The sequence below is a fragment of the Ptychodera flava genome, chromosome 3, assembly GCF_041260155.1.
Source record: "Ptychodera flava strain L36383 chromosome 3, AS_Pfla_20210202, whole genome shotgun sequence".
Lineage (NCBI taxonomy): Eukaryota > Metazoa > Hemichordata > Enteropneusta > Ptychoderidae > Ptychodera > Ptychodera flava.
In genome coordinates, this window is record NC_091930.1 from 36,451,551 (window position 1) to 36,472,960 (window position 21,410).

General features: G+C 40.7%; 1 protein-coding gene and 1 pseudogene across 1 annotated transcript; one reads left to right on the forward strand and one right to left on the reverse strand.

Moving 5' to 3' along the window:
* Positions 1 to 478: 478 nt before the first annotated feature.
* On the reverse strand, positions 479 to 3,135 carry LOC139129922 (sepiapterin reductase pseudogene; annotated as a pseudogene).
* A 7,202-nt stretch (positions 3,136 to 10,337) lies between these two features.
* Positions 10,338 to 10,790, forward strand: LOC139129260 (tyramine/octopamine receptor-like). The gene has a single exon (XM_070694903.1). The coding sequence runs from the start codon at positions 10,338 to 10,340 to the stop codon at positions 10,788 to 10,790; it is 453 nt and encodes a 150-aa protein (XP_070551004.1).
* The last annotated feature ends 10,620 nt before the right edge of the window (positions 10,791 to 21,410 follow it).

Genomic DNA, 21,410 nt, shown 5'->3' on the forward strand with positions numbered 1-21,410 from the left:
CTAGGTCTGTCAATTCACTTATTTAAGGTGCCGCTGATGTAATCTTTTCCCATATTTACCATGCTTTGGATGTTGTTTTAGATAAATTAAGGTCACATGCGCTTCTGGCCCGGATGTTCGGACTCTCAAACTTTTACAGTTCTTTTCTGATTTACCACTTGTGGGGGGCTCATTATAATGCTCTTCGTGTGAGAAAATCTTTCACCGTCTTGATTTTTCGAATATCCAAAAAAAATTTCAAGTTCTCCATAGAGTTAATACGGGGTCGGTGGCCATTTTGAATTTCAATATCGACAAATCTTGGTCAATTTGTTTCTCAAGTGCCAAGATATGCACAGTGACACCCGGTTTTTATTATTGAATTTGAAAGAGAACAGTGGGGGTTAAATTTGAGCGACAATTTAAGTCTTTCACTTTCGAGGCGCATACTTCCTTAAAAACCTGCTATGAGAATCCGAAAACACTCAAGACACCGTAATGCAGCTGATTCAAAGTGGTTTACTGTCAGTACATTCATATCAGTTTCCAAAGTTACATACCATCACAGATATTGCTTGTTTTTCTATAGGAAAAATGTTCACAGTTTGCACCATAGACAACCATGTATATTGAAATTACACTTTTGGATGACATTACAAAATCAAATTTCTTGTTCACATACGCATTCTAATCACCCTATCCTAATGAAACTTGAAGTACATTCGTATCAGTTTCAAAGACACATAAATGCACAGATATAACCAGTTTTGTATTTGAAAAACATGTCTATGGTTTGGGCCATAGACAACCATGTATATTGAAATGACATTTTGGGTGGCTTTCGAAATGAAATGTCTTGTACACAGTTGCCATCTTAATAACCATATTCTAATAAAGAATGTTCATATCAGTTTTCCAAGATATATAAATGCACACATATTGCCAGTTTCGTACCAAAATAAATGTTCACAGTTTGCGTCATAGACAACCATCTATTTTGAAATGGCATTTTTGGGTGAAATTCCAAAACCAATTACCCTCTTAATCATGGACTCTAAAAACGGGTCCGTTTTTAGGGTCTATGTCTTAATCAACATATTCTCGTGAAGTACGCTTACAACCCACTACCTCCGATCAGCTACGAGAAAGGAGGGGGCAGGTCGACGTCCTATTTCATAACCATGATAGTTCAAGGTTGGGGTAGACAAGCCGTTGAGGTTCCCAGACACTTCGCACCAAAACCACTTCGCACCATACCATCTCGTCCCATGCCATTTCGCACCAAAACCACTTCGCACCAAAACAACCTCGTACCAAAACCATTTCGCCCCGAAACTCGTTGCCCCGTACCATTTCGCCCTAAAACAATGCCACTTTGCCTCAAACTTACCGCCAACCGGTAAAGCTGGAAATATTATCGCCACTACCATTGAAGTTTTCATCACCTTTCTATCATTCCAGGACTGAAATCTTGAAATTGTACACATTTCGAGAAAATGACATCGTGCAATTCCGTGCACGGCACCTGAGTTGTAGCACTGAGTAGTTTGCTCTGCATGTTTATTTTTTTTCTAATTCTACCCTTTATGGTTTCATGCAACAATAAATTGTTCGTGGTAGCCAAAATGTCCTGACACATTCATGCTCCAAGTCGCAGGTGAAAACAATGTTATTGTTTTAGGACGAGTTGACGGTACTATACTTTGGGCGAAGTGCAGGTTTTAGTACGAGGTGGTATTTGGGGCGAAGTGGTGTTGGACGAGGTAGTACTTGGGACGAGGTGGTTTTGGTGCAAAATGGTTTTGGGACGAAGTTGTGTGGGGCGAACTGGTTTTGGTGCGAAGTGTCTGGACCCCGCCGTGGACTGTGCATCAACTGTACACTGACGAGAGCTGTATGCAAACATAGACCCTTAAAAAAGGATGCAACGTGGTATAAGTTACAATGCCGCCAGCGCAACGGCTTTACTATCGGCAAACTCCTACGCTCGTGGCTGTATCCCCGACAAGTTCGGCGCCGTACCGAGATCTAAATTTATCACTTTTGGAGAGGCGGGGTTTCTCAAAAACTCCCTCACGCTCAGCAAGAAGTCACCGTGTTGTACGCTACAAATGCGACCTCAGACTTTGTACCGAGGCCTGCGCGTGACCTGCTATCTATTGTTTTGATTCTAGTCTTTGTGCTCTTGTCACAGATCAGAGTAAACCGTTCAGTCATGCATGTCACGTGACCCTGCCACTTTACAATACAGGAAAACAGAAATTGTCCGTGTGACGTAATATCCGCAATCGTTCACATAATTTCAACATCACCGTGATTCTACTTGCAGACATCGTAATAATCAACATGACTACCGCTCTTGTAGGTGTCTTCCTCGAGTATCTTGACCAGTACTTTACAGGTTGCCTCGACAGATAGAAGTTTCCCCTGTGCTTTCATGTCGTTGTACATTTTCCTCATTTCCGGGTCACCCAAGTTCGCCCTCAAGTCTGCCTGCATGTCAGTGTCTATAGGGCCAGGCGCGTAGCTCAATACCCGTACGTCTGGTTCTTCTAGGGCCATAACTTGAAACAGCATATTTCTTGCTGCCTTCGACGTGCAGTACACTGAATTGTACGGGAACGGCTGAATTCCACACAACGTCGTGATGTTGACCACGGTACGTCTGCGGCCGGCTACCTCGGGGAACCTTTGAATGAATTGCGCGGTCAAACATATCGCGGAGGTCACATTGAGGCCGAAGTAGTCCTGAAGCACGGAAGGGTCGGTCAGGTCGCGCACAGCTTGGCTGGTGTCGCCAAGTGACCCTGCATTGTTAACAAGGATCGCGTGCTTGAATTTCGTCGGATCGACGCCGTCAAATAGGTCAGATACGGTAGTCGACAAGGCGTCCATATTACCCATATCGCCGGTAACAGTACGCACCTCGATTCCACTTCCACGCCGAGCGGCGACCAGCCTTTTCGTCTCCTGTAGTCCTGCTTCAGACCGAGCCGTCAATACAAAGAGTGAATTGTCGCCCACCTTGTCTGCGAGCTGGAGAGCAATTCCACGGCCTATACCCTTACTAGCCCCGGTAATCAGACAGAAAGACGGTACTCCGAACACTGCCATCGTACACGTACTTACACTCGCGTCCGCCATAATCAGTAGAGCGTTCATGTGGGCGTAATTAATGGGTCTTTGAGGGGCCGTCCATAACAAATACAAGTGCATGGCAAGCGAAACTCGCAGAGTTCAGCGGCCTAGCACGAGGTTAAACTCTACTTATTTTGATTACCGTGCACAAATTCAGCAAATCCTTAAGATTTTGTTCTACGACTACGCAATAGAAATGATATACTATGTGTGATACTCCACTATCACCGTTAAGATTTTTTTTTGAATCGCTTGTTCAAAATTCGCCTGATCAGCAACTTAAAGTTCCTACATTCTAGACCGTCTATTTATCGTGTTTAGGGGAAAATCAGGTTATACGTTTGTTGTGGAATTTTCGCTCTTCGAAACCTTAGTCGGGAGTGGGGGGAATTGGAATTTGTGGTGAGACGTATCGGGTGTCGGTTTTTTGTATGTTTTAATTATGCACGGTCCCTGATCAACCCCCTAACTTACAATACATTCATACTTCCGAATGAGCCAGCCGCCGCACGATTACGTCTGCCCATATGCTGTGAAAGGTCACTACACTGACATGACATGGCATGCAATGTTGATCAGAAATTGAATGATTAGCATATAAATTAATATATAAATTAATAAATAAATAAATATGTGACTAACAGGTAGATAAATAAATTTTTGAATTGTTAAAAACTGAGTGCAAATGTTTGTTCAATAGAACCATCTTTACTTTAGAGTTACAGGCAACAATATTGTTTGACTTGATAACGTGGGCTGACTCGCGCTTAACGGCACTTTGGCAGGACTTTGGCCGGGGCAAGGGTGAGTGCGGTGTAAATATACCGGGGACAATAAGTTACACTCCCAACATGGCATAGGTTCATCTTGTTATGATTGAACCGAATTCTTCGAAGCTTACGGAAGTCTTTGTTGAAAAGAGCTATATGGGCAGAAATATTCTAATACTTGTAAGAAAACAAGAAAATGGCCTTTTGATATATTCCTTAAAATAAACCAAGATTGCTCGTTTATCCACCAAACTGTTGATTTAATCTTCCAACATTCTGTTCAATTCCATCAGTTTTATTTTGTCTAGCAGTCGAGATGGTTTCATTGGTTTCATGAGCGCTCACAGGTATAGCGTAAAATGGCGTCAGCACCTTCTGCAGGCCTTCGGTGACGACGCCTGAGCGACAGATGTGATGACTTTTGATTACCAGAAGCGTAACGAACAATCCTCCCATATATCCGACATTTGATTCCAGAGATAATTATACGTTTTGATCAAAACGTGAAAAAATATGTACCAAAATTTACATTTGCAAATTTTATAATCTCTTAAACATCCTTTGTGAAACTGAAATTGAGATCATATCGGTTCGTGTAGGTGGCTTTACACTTCGGAAAACCGTGATTAAAAAAGTCTGAATGTGCAGACATATTTTGTCATCATTCCAATACTGTTTGAATGATATAGTTAATACATACCATTTCAAATTTCAACGCTATATGGGACCATTGTCTTCGGGAAACTGATGTTTTGACGAAAAATGAGAAAATACGCTTAATTGTTTTTCATAGAAATTTTTTGCCGTAAGTTGCACACACACACAAACACACACACACACAGATTTTGACAAGTTAACTCATATATCCAGGAACGATATCGAGTGCATATGCGTCGTGAACTGCCGTTGTGAAAGTTTCGTGGTACCCGTCGCTGAGGGCGGTTTATTGCTTGAATGAAGGAGCCCACGTCAAGTGCAAGGGTGTGAATGGAGACTATAGCTGACTTTAAGGAGTCCAATTTTCACGGATCGGAATTTCGACCTGTATGTAACGAATAACGCCATCTGCTTTTTTTCTGTGCAATGAACAATGCATTACTGTCTCTCCAACAGGAAAACTCTTCGAGTATTTTTTTTCCGGATAAAGCGCCCCTCATTCAGCAGGTCGCGTATCGCTTGGCTTACAAGTTATATAGCCGCTCCCCCAGCCGAGGACGCTGCATTGCTGACGAGCATGCTTTTTTCGAACTCGTTTGTGTCAGCATCGATAAACAGCTAGATAAGGTTGTCGAAGAGGCGACCATATTACTTAGATGACCTTTTAATACTCGTACCAAAGCCTTGAAGTGACTGTCTGGATTCTTGTGATAAATATGACGTCACACCCTATTGAAATATCATAAAATATTACTCTGGCGTTGGGACGACTTTGTCACGAGACCAGTCAAGTACTAGTACACACACATACACAACTCTCTCTCTCTCTCTCTCTCTCTCTCTCTCTCTCTCTCTCTCTCTCTCTCTCTCTCTCTCTCTCTCTCTCTCTCTCTCTCTCTCTCTCTCTCTCTCTCTCTCTTGATCTGCGACTGTTGTGGCAACACTTCAGCCTCGGGTCACGCAGACTCGAAGTTGAAATAACGCGATCTTGCTTCGGAAGGTTGTAAGATCCTGTCAAATATGCTAATTACCAATGGATGGTCTTATATTCGCCACCAATACCCTCTGCTTGCTGCTTATAGTTTCTGACAATTTTTGCCGGACTAAACCCCAAAAAGACTCGCGTTCAGTCTACTAGAGAAAGAGGTGCCTGAGGATGAGAAATAAACTCTTTCAATTTTTAGCCGTTTTTATTCAGAGTTATTTTTGATCTCAATCATGTTTGATTTTCTTTTTACGTTTGAATTTCATTTTAAGATGTATCCTTTATCACCAAGTTCATCTTCTACCGACACGAACTGTGATATCTGAATGCTTTCACGGGACCAGTAATTACTTATTATCTGTGATTATATTTTGTGGTTTCAACATTTAAGGTAATATGCACCTCGAAAGTGAAAGACTTAAACTTTTGCTCAAACTTTCCTCAGTGAAACTTTCAACCATTCTCTTACCAAATCAAGAATAAAAATCAGGGGGTCACCGTGCAAAATTTTGTACTAGAGAGACAAATAACTTGCGATTTCTCGATATTTGAAATCCAAAATGGCTGCCATCCCTATGTTAACTCTATGAGAAAAATAAAATTTTCGAATTTCGAAAAACTAAGACGGTGAAACTTTTCTTTCGCCAAGAGTTTCAAAATAAGCCCCCACAAGTGGTAGGTCAGAAGAAAATTGATAAAATTTGAAGGCCTGAATTTGTGTCCCGAGGTGCGTTCTACCTTAATATTCAGTTCCTTTGAAATTTTTCTAGCTTTCTCCTTTTCATTCTTTTATAATGTTGCTATAGCTATACTGCAAGTTTCCATGCTTCGCATGCAGGCGACGACTTTGGGCCATAAAACTCGCATGATTCCGAGAACTATTCGTATTGGCATGTGGAATATAATAGAGTGGATTTAAAATCGCAGTATGACCATAAGAAAACTACAGCCCGAGTCTGAGAGAGTTCTTTTCACTTTATAGGATCATGGCCTCGTGGTAGTCTCAGAGAAAAGTACTCCGCCCTCCGTGCGAATAACAATGGCTAACAGGAGTCACTGTACAAATTAGATTCGGTGTCTTTTACAGAAGAGTCGAAAGTGCGACTTCCTCGGGGAATCGTGACATCGGCAAACAGAATTTTCAATGCCGGGTGACGACAAGCAATGTGTCATTTGCAGCGCGTGTGTGTGACTTCAGGTCTCTGTCTTTCCGTTTTCGCTAACTGGTCACGAAACACGACATTTTGTAGAAATTACTGTTTGAAATGGCTGTTAGTGCGACTTACATGCCGTGTTTCGTTCTATTTTAAATTTTCCAAATACACCAAATATCTAATTGTGTGGAAATATATAGGACCTTAGGGCTATCTCCAATTTATCAAGAGTAATTTGTCGTCATTTACACGCAGCTTGTGAAGATATGTATGAACACTAGGTGAAAGTTCCCTTAACCCTATAAGTGCTGTAATTTTTCGCTCCAAAATTTTGGTGCAAAATTTAACCAATTTTTATGAATTTTTCTGTAATGTTTTGAAAATTTTGGACCATATTGACATCATTTTTCATTGGCTGCTGATTTTGATCAAAATTTTGGAAAAATCAAAAACAGTATGTGGATCTTGAAAAAAAATTGGCTGGGTTATTATCACTCGTGTGAAGGAGACCAAAATTGACTTTGGCGTTCAAAGGGTTAAAGAGCCAGTGAATGTAACTTTTTTCTGATTTTTTTCACCATTTTTGTTCTGTCGGTCAATTGCATGATCCAAAAGCATGGTGAAACACCAACTATGCACTGAATGCACGTGAAACAACAACCGAATACCCGTCATTGTTTACATTTGAATTCTAGTCCGGACCAGAATTCACTTGTATGTCAACAATAAATATACAGTCTACACATTACGGGGCAAGAGTTATACAAGCTTAATGCTGTTTACCTCAACATGCTTTTGAAGTTGACATTCAAGTGAAAATGATGAAACAATTATCAATAGTTACAGCCACTTGCCCTTTCACCTTCCATTGTTATGTCATCCGACGGTCCTTCAAGTATGAAGTTCTCCCTTGCAAACAATCGTCGACTACTAGTATTTGTCGCGTTATGACGTCAACGGGCGAGTTTCCTAACCTTCACGAAAAACAGGCCAATGATTTGCTTGCTTTCCGAACGTGTGAAAGACAAGCTTTGAAAAGTTCATAAAAGTCGACTGCTTTAAGTTGTTAACATCGTGTACTCCGATATCAGTCATTGACCTGAAGGGGTAGAACAGCCCGGGGGGGGTGATAGTGCCTTGTCGTTCGACTATCAGGATTCGAAATTAGCGGTAGTCCCGCGTCCACAGACTACCAACTTTTGCCCGGGGCTACCAAAATCCATGAAATGGTAGCCCACACTGACTACCAAAGACTGGGACATAAAATCCAGTCAGTACTTGGTGTGCCATGTCGGGTCCGTCACTTTGGAACGAGCTAAATTGCAGTCAAATCCAGTTGGACACAGTAACATGAATAACGCCAGACTATGACTTTGTTATACAAAGTGCAAAGTCAACCGTGAAGTGAAACTTTGCAACTAAGTTTCAATATCTCAACTGGTGTACTCGGATGACAGACACGGGAAATGATGGCCTATGAAAACGCATTTTCATTGCATTTTGATCATAATGTATCAATCTAAGACAATATGCCTCCTCCCTACAGAAGGTCCATGGTCTATTTTAAGCCCTGGTACAGTATGTCTGGTCGTGCTGAGAAGGTCGTGGTCGTTGTCATGACGACTGTCAAAAATTGCGTACAACTCTGAGAGAAACGAGTTGTCAATTGGTCACCAAACTTTTGAGTATCACAGTCGTCTATTAGGCCAAAAAAAGGATCTTTTCTGGTCACCATGTATGTCATGTCAGAACCTGCGCATCATGGCTTTTTTGGGGTTACATACTCATCAGTACAGCTATCCTTGATATTCCTGTATGCATTTCCGAAATGCTAAAAAGAAAACGGAAATATTATGCAGCCAGTAATAAAAGACAATAACTGTTGCATCAATAGTGCCAAACCAGCATAGTTAAGAATTAAAATAAAAAGAAAAAAAGAAAATCGCGTCGACGCATCACTTTTGCTGAATGTTAAGGACACATTTTCGGGAGAAGGGGGTCCTTTATACCTGTTTCCTTTTAGGTATCAGGTGTGCAAGTATTCACATCAAATTGCTTTTTCTTGTCTGGTTTATGAAAAACAATAACCCCTAACTAAAAAATGCTTGGGCTACCAGCCATTGTCACTGGGCTACCAACTTCAGAAAATGGTAGCCCAGTGGACTACCAGAGAAAAAGCCTGACTATGAACGGTGTTGTCTTCAGGGAGAGAAGCTTTTGTCGAAATTCAAATTGGTTGGTTGGGGCTCTTCAATTTCACCGTCGCAGCTTATCTTGACAACTGCAAAATAAACTAAATGCAGAACGCATCGTATGACAACGAATAATATCGATATGCCCGAATGCTTTGCGCATGCGTGAGACGAAAGCGTCACAGTGACTGCTAGTATTTGCTATACAGCGGAATAGACGGAAAGCATCCAGAAAAGTGTTTCTCTATACATCTGCTATGTATTAGTGAGTTGCTCTACTGTTTTTATCCGGAAAAAAAATACTGCGGAGAGTTTCAGGTGGGGAGAAAGTTCAGGCCCGAGTATAAAGCCGGGGGAGCACAACAGCGTGGCATTTTGTACCTGTTCTCTGATACGCTTTCAGTGGCGTGGCACAAGAGCCGGATTCATGTCGATATTGTCATCGGATCCTGTATGTGGGTGAATTTGATTGATTTCACCAGCTAGGGTTTAAATCTGATTCTAATAGAAAAATGCTGGCAGTCTGAAGGTAAAATAATTGTTCGGAAGTACAAAAAAATTGGAACAGCGGAACTGACGGCGCACGGTTCCGACATTTGACGGGACGGTGCAAATGATAAAGTCACAAGATCGAGGATTGGTATTTGTCGCAAATCCCAGGCCAGAACCAAACAAAAGACGTGTGTACAATCTAGAGAGAAATATACTTCACAAGCGTGCAGAATCGTCGAAAGAGGTAAGCCATGTTTCACGTACTTTGGGTTTGGTGTTTTTGTGTGTTTTCTTATGCCTTTTCCCCCTAAATTTTCACCTTTCAACACAACGGATGACTACAATTTCGCAATCATGGAGCAGTTTCTCTTTTTTCCCTCATCGGATCATTTGCAAAAGTATCTTTTTAACCCAATGATTTATGTTGAGCTTGCGCCGTTCAAACAGAATGAAAGCAAGCGTGAGAATGTCCGTCATCTAACGATTTTCAAATCACTTTATGTTACTTGCGTGTCATTTTGATCTATAAGCTTACACTTTCCCAAAACGTTTTGTTTAAACCAAGCATACTTGTCTGGCGATTAATTTCAGCAGTCGAAGATCTTGCATTCCCTTTAAAAAATTCCATTTTCTTGTGTTTCAACGAAATTTGCTTTGAAAAGCCTTCAGTATTTAAAGCACGGCAACTTCCTTGAAATCCTTGGTAATACATTTAAGCATTCATGCCCTTTGGCGCTTAAAGTCTCGTTCAGCATAATTTTTTACTCGAATATTGTTTTGTTTTTAGTTTTTTTTAGTCACAAACCATGCGGGCACAGAAATGGACCAACGGAACCGGACATTGGAAGTCACTGCGTCAGATACAGTTTAACAACGGGACAAATGTTGGTGAGTCTGTCAGTTTCGAGGAGAGGGTGGCAGAAGCGTCGATTCTTGCGTTCGCCGCCGTCTGGGGTACCTTGGAAACGCCATGGTGATCGTCGCTGTAGCGTGCCGCAAACCACTGCGAATAAAAGAGAGGTTTCTCATCGTGAACTTGGCTCTGATAAACTTTGTGTCCTGCCTCATAATCCTGCCTTTCGATGTCGTATCGATTGCCCTGGACGGGTGGCAGTTTTCGGATGAACTCTGTAACGTGCTGAGCTCCCTGGGGCACACCCTGGCCATATCGTCCACGGCTATACTTGCCCTGATCGCCCTCAATCGCTACATCCACATCGCCAAGTCGGTTGATGTGTACCGTCCCCTGTACGGCGGCCGGCAATTTGGATATCAGCTGGCGACGGTGTGGCTAGCTAGCTTAGCGCTGCCGAACATCCTCGTCGCCTGCGGCATTGGCAAGCGCGGATACGACGACACGATAGACATCTCTGCAACATGGACAGATCTGACCCCAGCTCCCTGCTGTACGGAACACTGCTGATGCTGGCCTTTGTGCCCTTGGCGTCCGTCATAATAATCTGGAGCTACATCAGGCTTTTCTTGTTCGTCAGGGAGCACGACGCTGCAGTGATATGACAGAACCCCATGGCGAGAGAGTGCAAGCGCGCCGTACCAGCGGTATTTGCACGAGTGTTTGCGGGGGATCCTATGGAAGACCGGTCACGACATGCGACATGCGACCTGCGACTTCAAAACTGCGACCTGCGTCCTGCGAGTTTGAAACATGCGACCTGCGACCTCGGCATTTAGACCTAGGTGTAACCTGCGACTTCACAACAGCGACCTGCGTCCTGCGTGTTTGTCAAACTGCGATATCAGTCTTGATTTGTTCGCACCATTGCTCTGAACACGAGCCTGAAAAACACGAGGGACACCATTGCACTATATTAAAACAGCCGGTTTACCGCATTCTCGCGACCAGAGCATTATTTTCGCACCGCTGGCCTACGCAAAAATCGGCCAGCGAAAGAATTCAACCAGCGATAGAAGTGCATGAAGCTGTGACGGTAGAGAATTCCACAAACGAAGAGCACAAATTTATTTTCCTTCTTACGAAAGGCAAACCGATCTGAAATAATGCAATAGCAATAGGGTTTTAAACGTCTACATCAGTGTTTAATAGTTTCTGGAACTTTTCTGCCTACATGATCTAAAATATTATATACACACAAAAAATAATATGTACATATTATAGTATGTACATATTAGGCTTAAAGACTGAAAATATGATTGTAGGAGGGTTTAATTATGTCCTGTTTTACAGTTTTAACTCGCGTTATCTATAAAGAAAGTCGGTCACTGGCTATTCATGGTTAGCAAATATGTTTGCACTTCTGTCAATATCAGTATTATTTAACTGCTTTACTTTGCATATGTTATTTGTGTAGACAAATGTAGTCCGAAGTTAACCAGTAAGAATATTTTTATTTTCCAACTGAACAAAGTTGGATCAATTCGATTTTTTGACGAAAAGTAAAAATGAAATTAGACGAAAAGATGGCAACATCCGATGATCAATCACTGGAGAATTGGAACAAAACTGGAAATGTTAGAAAATGAACGACAATAACTGAAAATTCGAATGTTTGCAATGACACTGACGCAGTTATGATACAGGGGGGACAACTGATGAATTAAACAGACAGCTAGATGGTTATACCACAGTGAAATGAGGATAAGGCCAAAGTATTAAATTCTTTGTTTTGCGTCCACTCTAAATGGGAAAAGGTACGTGTCTAAGCGGCTGAAAAACACACAAGAAAATTAACACAATGTAATTTGATTGCAGCAAATAAAAAATTGTAACAAAATTTTAGTACAGAAAAGCTAAGCGGTCATGTCCTAAAATGTCCTATTCTAATACACTGTGTGTGTTTTCATGAAAAACCTTAAAACCTAGGCGGGTGGGGACGCAAAACAAAGAATTTAAAGGAATAGTCCACCCAAATAACAACCTGCCTTTAAAAGTTGAAGAAGATTATTATTGTAACATTTATGATGAAAAGATGAAAAATGTGCTGTTTATTATCCTAGAAATTAATGTTTTATTAACTGATGTGTATGACGCCATTTTCGCGATATGGAAGCGCCACCTATCGGAATTCCTCAGAGAGGCTTAACTTTTGATGACGTAAAGTTTTCGTGTTTGGTTGAGGAAGTTAGGGGGTATCGCTAGGGGGTCTGGTCTACCGTACGTTTCTATTGAGCTACTGCCCCATAGATACACTTTGCCTTCAACCTATAACTTTGAACCGGAATTCAGCGACTCCGAACTCCAGGATTTCGAACTTGGTGTTTCCGACGAAAAGACGGACACATCGATAAATTCAGAAGTAAAAGAAGGGCACGTGGCTCCACCAGTTACCGAAGGAAGCTGTACAAGCATGGCTCTTTTGGTAGCTCACCGTTACGTGGCCATGTTTGGAGCTGAACCACGGTCCCTCCACCGTGGCGTGGCTGAACACATCTTCGATATCGCCTGTTGACAAAACGAACTCTAACTTACCCACAATGGTTGTACTTTTGGTAGAACATTTGATCAGCATTGCAAGCTAGCTGTTATCACTTGAAAAATACGATGTTGGATTTCAAACTCCCAAGAGAACTGTATGACGACATTGCTCCGCATGTTTAGCCATTGCAACGCTGGTTTTAAAATACGGTTAACTCTTTTTATAACAAAGAATGATTAGCGAAAATTGCCAATTCAAAGTGCTAGTTTTTCAGTTACATATAGAAAAAGAATGAACGAATGAGAAAAAAATTCCAAGCACCGTTCCCTTGGGGGAGGGAGGAGAGACAAAGCGGACGACCGGAAACGGCTCAGCCGTCTGACTCTAAATGGTGCGTCCCTCATCTAACAAGCAACATTTATACATACACACTTTCATATTCTCCGGGGCACTAAATTAAACTTCAAACACACTTTCATGTTCTAGGAGTACTAAATGAAATTTCAATTTATCCTTTCAACGTACAGTCATAAAACACACTAAAATTTTCCTGTTCTCACAACTCACATTGAACTTAAAACGTAAACGTATAAGAAACCGCCATGGAAAGAGATCGCGAATCCGAGTAGCCGTTGCTGCTGTCAACTTGGTGCAGTCTTGGAAAAAATAATTGAGGATGGTCAAAATCTGAAAGCTACGACTTCACGACCAGTCATTGGGAAAACTTTTGGGAAAAATTCAATACTTTCCAGCAACGTCCGGGCGACAGGTCGTGGAGAGAAACGACCGAAAAAATAAACCTGAAAGCCACGACCTCGCGGCCGGTCTCGGAGAAAAATGTCGGAAAAATTCAACACTAAAGTTACAGCCACGACCTCGCGACTGGTCGTAGAGAAAAATTACAGAAAAAAGGAATGAAATAAACTACCTTTCGACAGATCGGGAGCGGGAAGATGGCAAAATTAAAAAGTCATGTACTATTATATAGCAATATGGAAAGAAACAGCTCTAAGAAAAAAATCTGAATCATGGTTACTCTACGCTACAAGAATAATGGTGTCTTAATAGCCTGACTGAGAAACGTAAAATATATTCGATCACACATATTGAGTATCTGATTCCGTTTTTTTCACTTTGGAACTTAAAGTTTTCAGGCTTTAGCTCAATGATGTTATTCTATGTGCTTGCTGAGGTTGAGTGGCGTGGCGTGTTTGAATTACGATACGATGCACTCAAATCTTTGCGTAGTTACATGGAAATTTCTAGAAACCCCACAACAGAGAGCCTCGTTTTCACTACAATCCAACATGGTCGTACGGCCGGTCGTGCAGCGTGCTTATATGAAACGTTGGTTCATTTTGGACCATTTATTGAAATCCATGTGATAATATATTTGGGGAAAATCCCTTGTAATTCCGCACTGGCAACGCAGTAACGAACTTCACTTACTGCTTCTTGTTTTTATTTACAATTTAGTGGCAAAATTGCTCATTATTTTTTTCGACGCCACAAAAATATGACTCGCTGCCGTGGTATCGTAGAAACATTGAACTTACAGCATGGATGCCCGATAATAAAGTTTACTTTGACGTGCCTATTTTTTTCTAAAAGGAAGGAAAGACTTATGTCTGAAATTTTTCCGACATCAATGAAAGTTGTCATCTACGCATCTACTTCTTTCTCGAACTCTTTTGAACCTATTCTTGGCTCCAGATAACTCATTTCAACATATGGATCGTTTCCGTTGACTTGATGCGTGGATGCTGTAGTTGCGTTGATGTGGTTAAACATGCCCGAGCAAAAATACAACTTTCTAATTTCAACTGATCACGCAAACTTTATTATGTTTTAAATACCAATGCGATGTCATCAAAATAATAAGAATAATAAGTAAACTTGTTGTAAGAAAGATGATCTCAACAAACTCTCCAGCGGTTCAGAAAAATCATAAATATTTAAACCATGAACCTCTTTTCTTTTATATGGAGAGTCTCTCCCACAATATATCGCCCTTGGATGTCCTCTTTTCACCAATGCATTTGCTTTCCAGTGTAAGTTGTGGTACAGCATCATCTTGAAGTCTTTTCCTAATCCAAATTTGATTGTGGATCGTCAAACTGCCGACGAAGTCCTTCTCTTGGAAACGGCCTTTGCATACGTAAAAACATGCACTGCACTTATAATTTTGAAAACTTATGTCAGTGGCAATCTTTACCGGCAACAATTTTTAGAGGCGGTGTTTTCACTTCGGGTTTCGAATCATTCAGAATGCCTTATCGAAATCTCGCCCACGATTATTGGTACATCCGTAATACTTACAGGCAGGCATAAGCTATTTATGAGACTCCCTAGATCAGACCCCCTAGCCAATGCACCAAAACACGAAAACTTTACGTCATCATCCGGGCATTTCTCCCGACATGCTTTGCGAGGGAGTAGACAATATGGCTGCGCACAGTCGGCTAAAAAGGTCTCCATATTGCCTGATTTTGATATTTATTTTCATAGATAACTTCAACAAATCGCTGTTTCTGTGCAAAAAGTAATGATAAATGCTTTTATGACATACATAGAAATCTGTATGAGGCAGATTACATTTTGGGTGGACTATTCCTTTAATACTTTGGCCTAAATACCAGAGATTTCTAAAATTCAAAAAGTGTGTCGATAACATAAGGAAAGAAGCGAGGTAAGGCAGACGAAGAATTCTAAAATAATTTGAAATTATAATATAAACATATAAATGCCTAGATCACATAGCATATTATTTTCCATGCATTAACACGTACTGTCAACATTTCCGTCATAAAATTATCTCTCCAGATGAAAATGAGTGAACTGGTGTGTACATGAATTGAGTTTTGCCAGACTTGGTGAACGTTTACCAAAGCGAAAGCAATGGCCTATTAATTGATCGATGTTGAACGTTAAATCTCCTTTCCCGTTTTACCCTTTGAGCGCTGTAATTTTCTCCCACCAAAATTTTAGTGCAAAATTTTACCAATTGTATGAATTTTCTGTAATTTTTTGATAATTTTGGACCAATCGACATCACATTTCATTGGCTACAGGTTTTTCCCAATTTTTTTGCAAAAATTGGAGAAAAATTGACAGGGGTTTATTATATAAAAGGGACAAAAATAGACTTTGGCGCTCAAAGGATTAAAGTTCACGCAAGACCCTCCAATCTAATACTGAGGAAAACACCATGAAACGTTACGTGTTGTTGTCGCATGTCGCAGTTGTGAAGTCGCAGGTCGCAGTTTGACAAACACGCAGGTCGCTGTTGTGAAGTCGCAGGTTACACCTAGGTCTAAATGCCGAAGTCGCAGGTCGCATGTTTCAAACTCGCGGGACGCAGGTCGCAGTTTTGAAGTCGCAGGTCGCATGTCGCATGTCGTGACCGGTCTTCCATAGGATCCGGCGGTCGTGCTTTCACGAGCGCAGCGAGTGAAAGGACAGCCGGATTCAACGCAAACACGAGTGCAAATACCCCAGGTAGGGCAAGCTTGCTCGCTCGCCATGGGGTTCTGTTATATTACATATGTTTCCCCCTGTTTATTTTATCGAGAAAACAAAGGAACTAAAAACACAAGCGAACACATTTTAATAGTTTACGCGACCACATTGAAAGACAAGGATCACGCGCTGTTCTATTCATTTGCATGCAGGTATGGAATTAAGCAATAACCCACGCCGCAGGAGGGTATACACGAGATTTTGGTACAATGCGCGACATATAGCACGAGCCGATAGGCGAGTGCTATATGGAGCGAATTGTACCAAAATCGAGTGTATACCCGACTGCGAAGGGGGTTATTGCTATTATATTATATCAACTTGTGTGTCTTTGTTGTCTTGTTTGAGTATTTTCGTCACTTGAAGCCCAAAATGCAGAAAATGGACGTGTGAGAGATCGATCGTCCGAAATTCTGCGCCCGAGACCGAGCATTTTTATGTTGGGATTACGTACACGCACACAGTATACGATAAATACGCATACGTTCATCAACATTGCATTTTGAGTATTCCCATGCAACGCGAAGACTACCTGCTGCAGACACAGAAAACAGGTCAAGAGTTCAAATCAAAAGAAAAAGTAACAATTTTTTCGTAAATTTACATATGAACATAATCGCAATCATACCAATGCATAATCCAATAACACTAGGTCAAAATTTGTAAGACAATAGTTGTAAACATAGACACAAAACAGCACAGAACAGACAGTAAATAGACGGTACAAACAAAGTCAATTCATGAAAGAAAGATATATGGACCTCTGGCCAAAAGACCAAGAAGTGATGTCAGGTGTTTCGAAAATAGTAAATAAATGAACAATAAAGTAATATATGAACAATAGTCCTGGTTTTTTTTTTGGCATACTAAAAATAGATTTGTCTCATTCTGTACCGCTTACGCGTATACGGTATACGTCGACCGTCGCGACATTCAGAGGTGGTACAGTGAAGTTACAGAAAAACATGCAGTTTTGAAATAATCCACACGTACGATGACTGCAATTGTGATGAACAGTTGTACAGTGTGGTGTAGCCCGATGCAGCGAGAGCTGGACGCTGATATTGTTCGCAGCATTTGATGTCAAATTTTGTCGCAGTCGCCAGGAGTCGTCCAATGTTATTTTGAACTTCTTGGTCTACATCGTTAGGACACCCTGGTCTGTTGCACGCCCAAACTTTGGTAAAGAATATCTGACATACCGTTACTGTGAGGAAGTGTCAATGTATTAGTGTGTGAACGAATACTAGCTTCATTTTAAAGAGCGGTAGGATATATCACGTCTCGATTCCCCAATATCAAGAAAAGTGCACGGGGCGCTGTCGCCTCAATGCAATAATTCGTCTACATCACACTCAAATGTGCTGCTTCAGAGATGTATTTTATCATCGATCCCAACTTATTTTCACCAAGAGGTGAGTTACAGACCCACACTTTATCTGTGTATCAAAATTCGGTATTCTTTCTTTGAAACAAAGCGGACTGTTTCGGTTTTTCGCGAGGGTCTATGGTTTAGATGGGTACGTTCAAATGCAGCGAGTGGGAAATTTTCGAAAATGCTGGTTTAGGGGCCCGTTTTACCACTGCTATCAGTGCTAAAACAGTATTTTAGCATCGGTGAATGAGCTCTCGTCCAATCAGAATGGCGCATGGTAGCATGATATAATATAATAATGTTTTTGGTATTTGCACTGCAGTGCAAATACCGGTAGTATACGCGCGCTTCGATGCAAGTAATCTGTGGTACATATGTAATAATGTTCAGGGCTGCCGCTTCTTCGATCGAAGAGCGCAGGCGTCCAGCCATACCAAGGAAGGAAATCCGACTGGCGCTGATATCACTAGCCGTGATGGCGTGTTGTGTCTGTTGCTATCTACCGAGCTTCGCCGCCTTCAACATAGATCCGGAGTACAAACACGTCTCCCTGCATCGCATAACGGCTTACATCTATACCTTCTCAACGGCGCTTGAATCCCTCTGCGTACGCGTGGACGGACAGGGAAGTGCGGGGCGTGTTCTCTGCGAAGATGCGACCAATAAATAGTAAATAATAGTTTATTCCACTTGCACTGTAGGCCTCCAGCCCTATGTACTGGAATATTCTTATACATTACAGAAAAAGAAGTAGTTACAGAACACAGTGACCTTGAGAATGTAAATGAAATACAGTGAATTTCTTTCAAAAGGAAATAGGAACCAGCATTTCCCGATGACAATACAGTAAAAAATAAATCAGTTAACCAACTCTTTTCTTTTCTTAAATGCATAAAATAAGTACAAGCTTAACTTTCTTAGGACATTGTATTTGTGTTGACATCAGTTGTATAAATTTATCTATTGAAGGGTTGATAAGAAATTGAGCAGGTAAGTATTTTGCCCTGATGGAGTCGTATATCTTACATTGTAATAAAAATGATATTCGTTTTCGATGCATCCAATGTTACAAATACACAATCTATTTTCACGTGGGGTATTCTTTCGTCGACCTTGTTCGATATGAGTGAGTGGTTAGATAACCGAAAAGATGTTAACGTGGCTTTGAAAATGGGCTTCAAGGTGGTGAGAAGGTAAGGTTCTATCAGCAGCGCAGTTTTAAAAAGTCTAAAAGATTGTAGCCTGCTGTATGTACTAATTTCCACGTTCCAATCTTGCAGGTCTATATCTAAACATCGCTGCCTAAACTCAGAAAGAAATTTTGTTTCGTTACCAACTCCTGATTGTACCATGCCTCGGCAAACCCATAATGAAACAGTAGAGATCTCACAGCTTTTGCCCAACACTCACAGTTTCTTTCAACAAGTTTACATTGCTCCTGGTACGCCTGAAAAATATATCTGTTAACATCAACAGTTGTTTAACGTAGCCAGAACTTGATTATTTTTGGAAATCTTAACGCTCTCATACTAAATCTTCCCAGCTCTCCTCTCACAGCAATATTAACAACTGAACCATGTTGGCGCAAAAGAAATTTACAAAACTTAAAATGTATTCTTTCTATATCAGGCGCTTGAATATACCCCCATACCTCTGAGCAATAATTCAAAATTGGTGATATTTTTGCATCAAAAATCTTCAAGCATGTTCTGATTGGTACATCGCCTATAGCTTTGAGTTGAGAGGTTACAGAGTATAAAGCTTTAGCGGCTTGATCCGCTAACACTTTTTGAGCCTTAGACCACATGCCACTACATGAAAATACTATACCAAGATACTTGAAATAAGTAACCACTTTGACTGGCTGGCCCCGATAAAACCATTTTTCATAGTTTCGCAAACGTCCACCTCTTCTAAAAACAACAATATTTGTTTTTTCAAGATTCACAGTGAGTTTATGTTTTACACAGTAAGAGTCTAACTCGTTGAGTAATCTCTGCAGTTTGATTCTCGTTTCAGCAATTCTCGTTTCAGCAATCAGAACCATGTCATCCGCAAAAAGGAGATAGAAAATTTGCACCAATCCCATAGAACAGCCACTCACCCAAGTATTCAAAGTAAATTCTTTATGAAGATCGTTAAGGAAAAAGGAAAAAAGAAAAGGGGAAAGTATACAACCCTGTCTGACCCCGTGTGGACAATTGAAAAACTCAGTAAGCCCTTCCCTTCCGAGAACACATGTTTTCACCTCGGAGTAAATGGCGTGCAACATTTTAAGCATTTTCCCCTTAAGTCCTGCTTCTCTTAACTTAAGGAAGAGGGTTGTTCTATGAACTCGGTCAAACGCCTTCTCGAAATCAACAAAGGCGCAATACAATCTACCATGGCTAACACTTAAATATTTTTGAACAAGTGTATGTAAAATAAAAATATTGTCTGCCGTAGTATACCCTTTACGGAAGCCAGCTTGTTCTTCTCTGAACTGTACACAATTGTCTTGCCAAAATTGCAACCTATTATACAAAATTCTGGTAAATATTTTGCTAATGACAGGTAAAAGTGTTACCCCTCTATAATTGTTTGGGCTCTGTTTATCGCCCTTCTTAAAGATTGGTATAATAATACCTTCAGCCCAAATCGAGGGAAAATTGCTCGAATTGAAAATAGCATTGAAAAGTTCACGTAACATGGGAATAAGTACAGAACTACATGCCTTAAAAAACATTGGCGGGATTCCGTCTATTCCAGGTGATTTGTCACTTTTTAAACAATTGATACTTGCTACTATTTCTTCAACAGTAATCGGTTGATCTAAAGCGTCAATGACGGTTTCGTTCACCTCCGAGATCTCTGCATTCGTAAAAATGTCAATAGACTCATGCAAGTATGTCAGCAGATCTCTATATTGTTCTTGATCCTTGCTGTCCTGAGGGTTGTAAAGATTCTGAAAGTAGTTAAACCATGCCTCATTATTAATGCTTGGTGGTGTGTGAATTTTCCGCTTTTTAAAAAACGACCAAAACTTCTTTGAATCCTTATCCCTTAGTGCTAAATCAATTCTATGGGTCTATCTATCTTAAACTTGGATTTTTTTTCCTTTATTATTGCGATCCTTAAATTGCGATACTCTTTTTTCTTTGTTTGTACTGCTCCAAATATTCCAGATTCCTGTTCTTCCTGTACATAGTCAAAGACTTGTAAACTGAATTACGAGCTATCTGGCAACCTTCATCGAACCAAGTGTTTGTAATCCATGCCAACTCTTTGAATCATTCATTTGAGGCTTGGCAGCTTTGTAAAAAAACTGATTAAACTTAGTTGCCAAGCTATTGACATCTCCTTCAGAAGTAAGAAGATCTGTAAATTCTGAGCTAAGAGCTTCGTAAGGACTTTCAGAAAACTTATTAACAAAGTCTGCTGTATCAATACGATACTTTATGAATGGTTTTGAAGGTGGTACTTGTTTGGTGTCACTGATACTACGCCCATCACTTGTACACTTTTGTATGTTTTGTATGGGCATTGAAAATGAAAAGAGCAATGGAAAATGGTCAGACTCAATTCGATTACCAACTCTAAAATACAAAATGCTGGATAGTAGTTCTCTACTGACTAGCAAATAATCGATAGTGCTTCTACCAGTACCACTGAGAAATGTATATTCTCCATTGCTGTCATCTCTTGTTCGACCATTTACAATACTGAGAGAAACTGTTTTACACAAATTGATGAGATTTTCCCCATATTTGTTTGT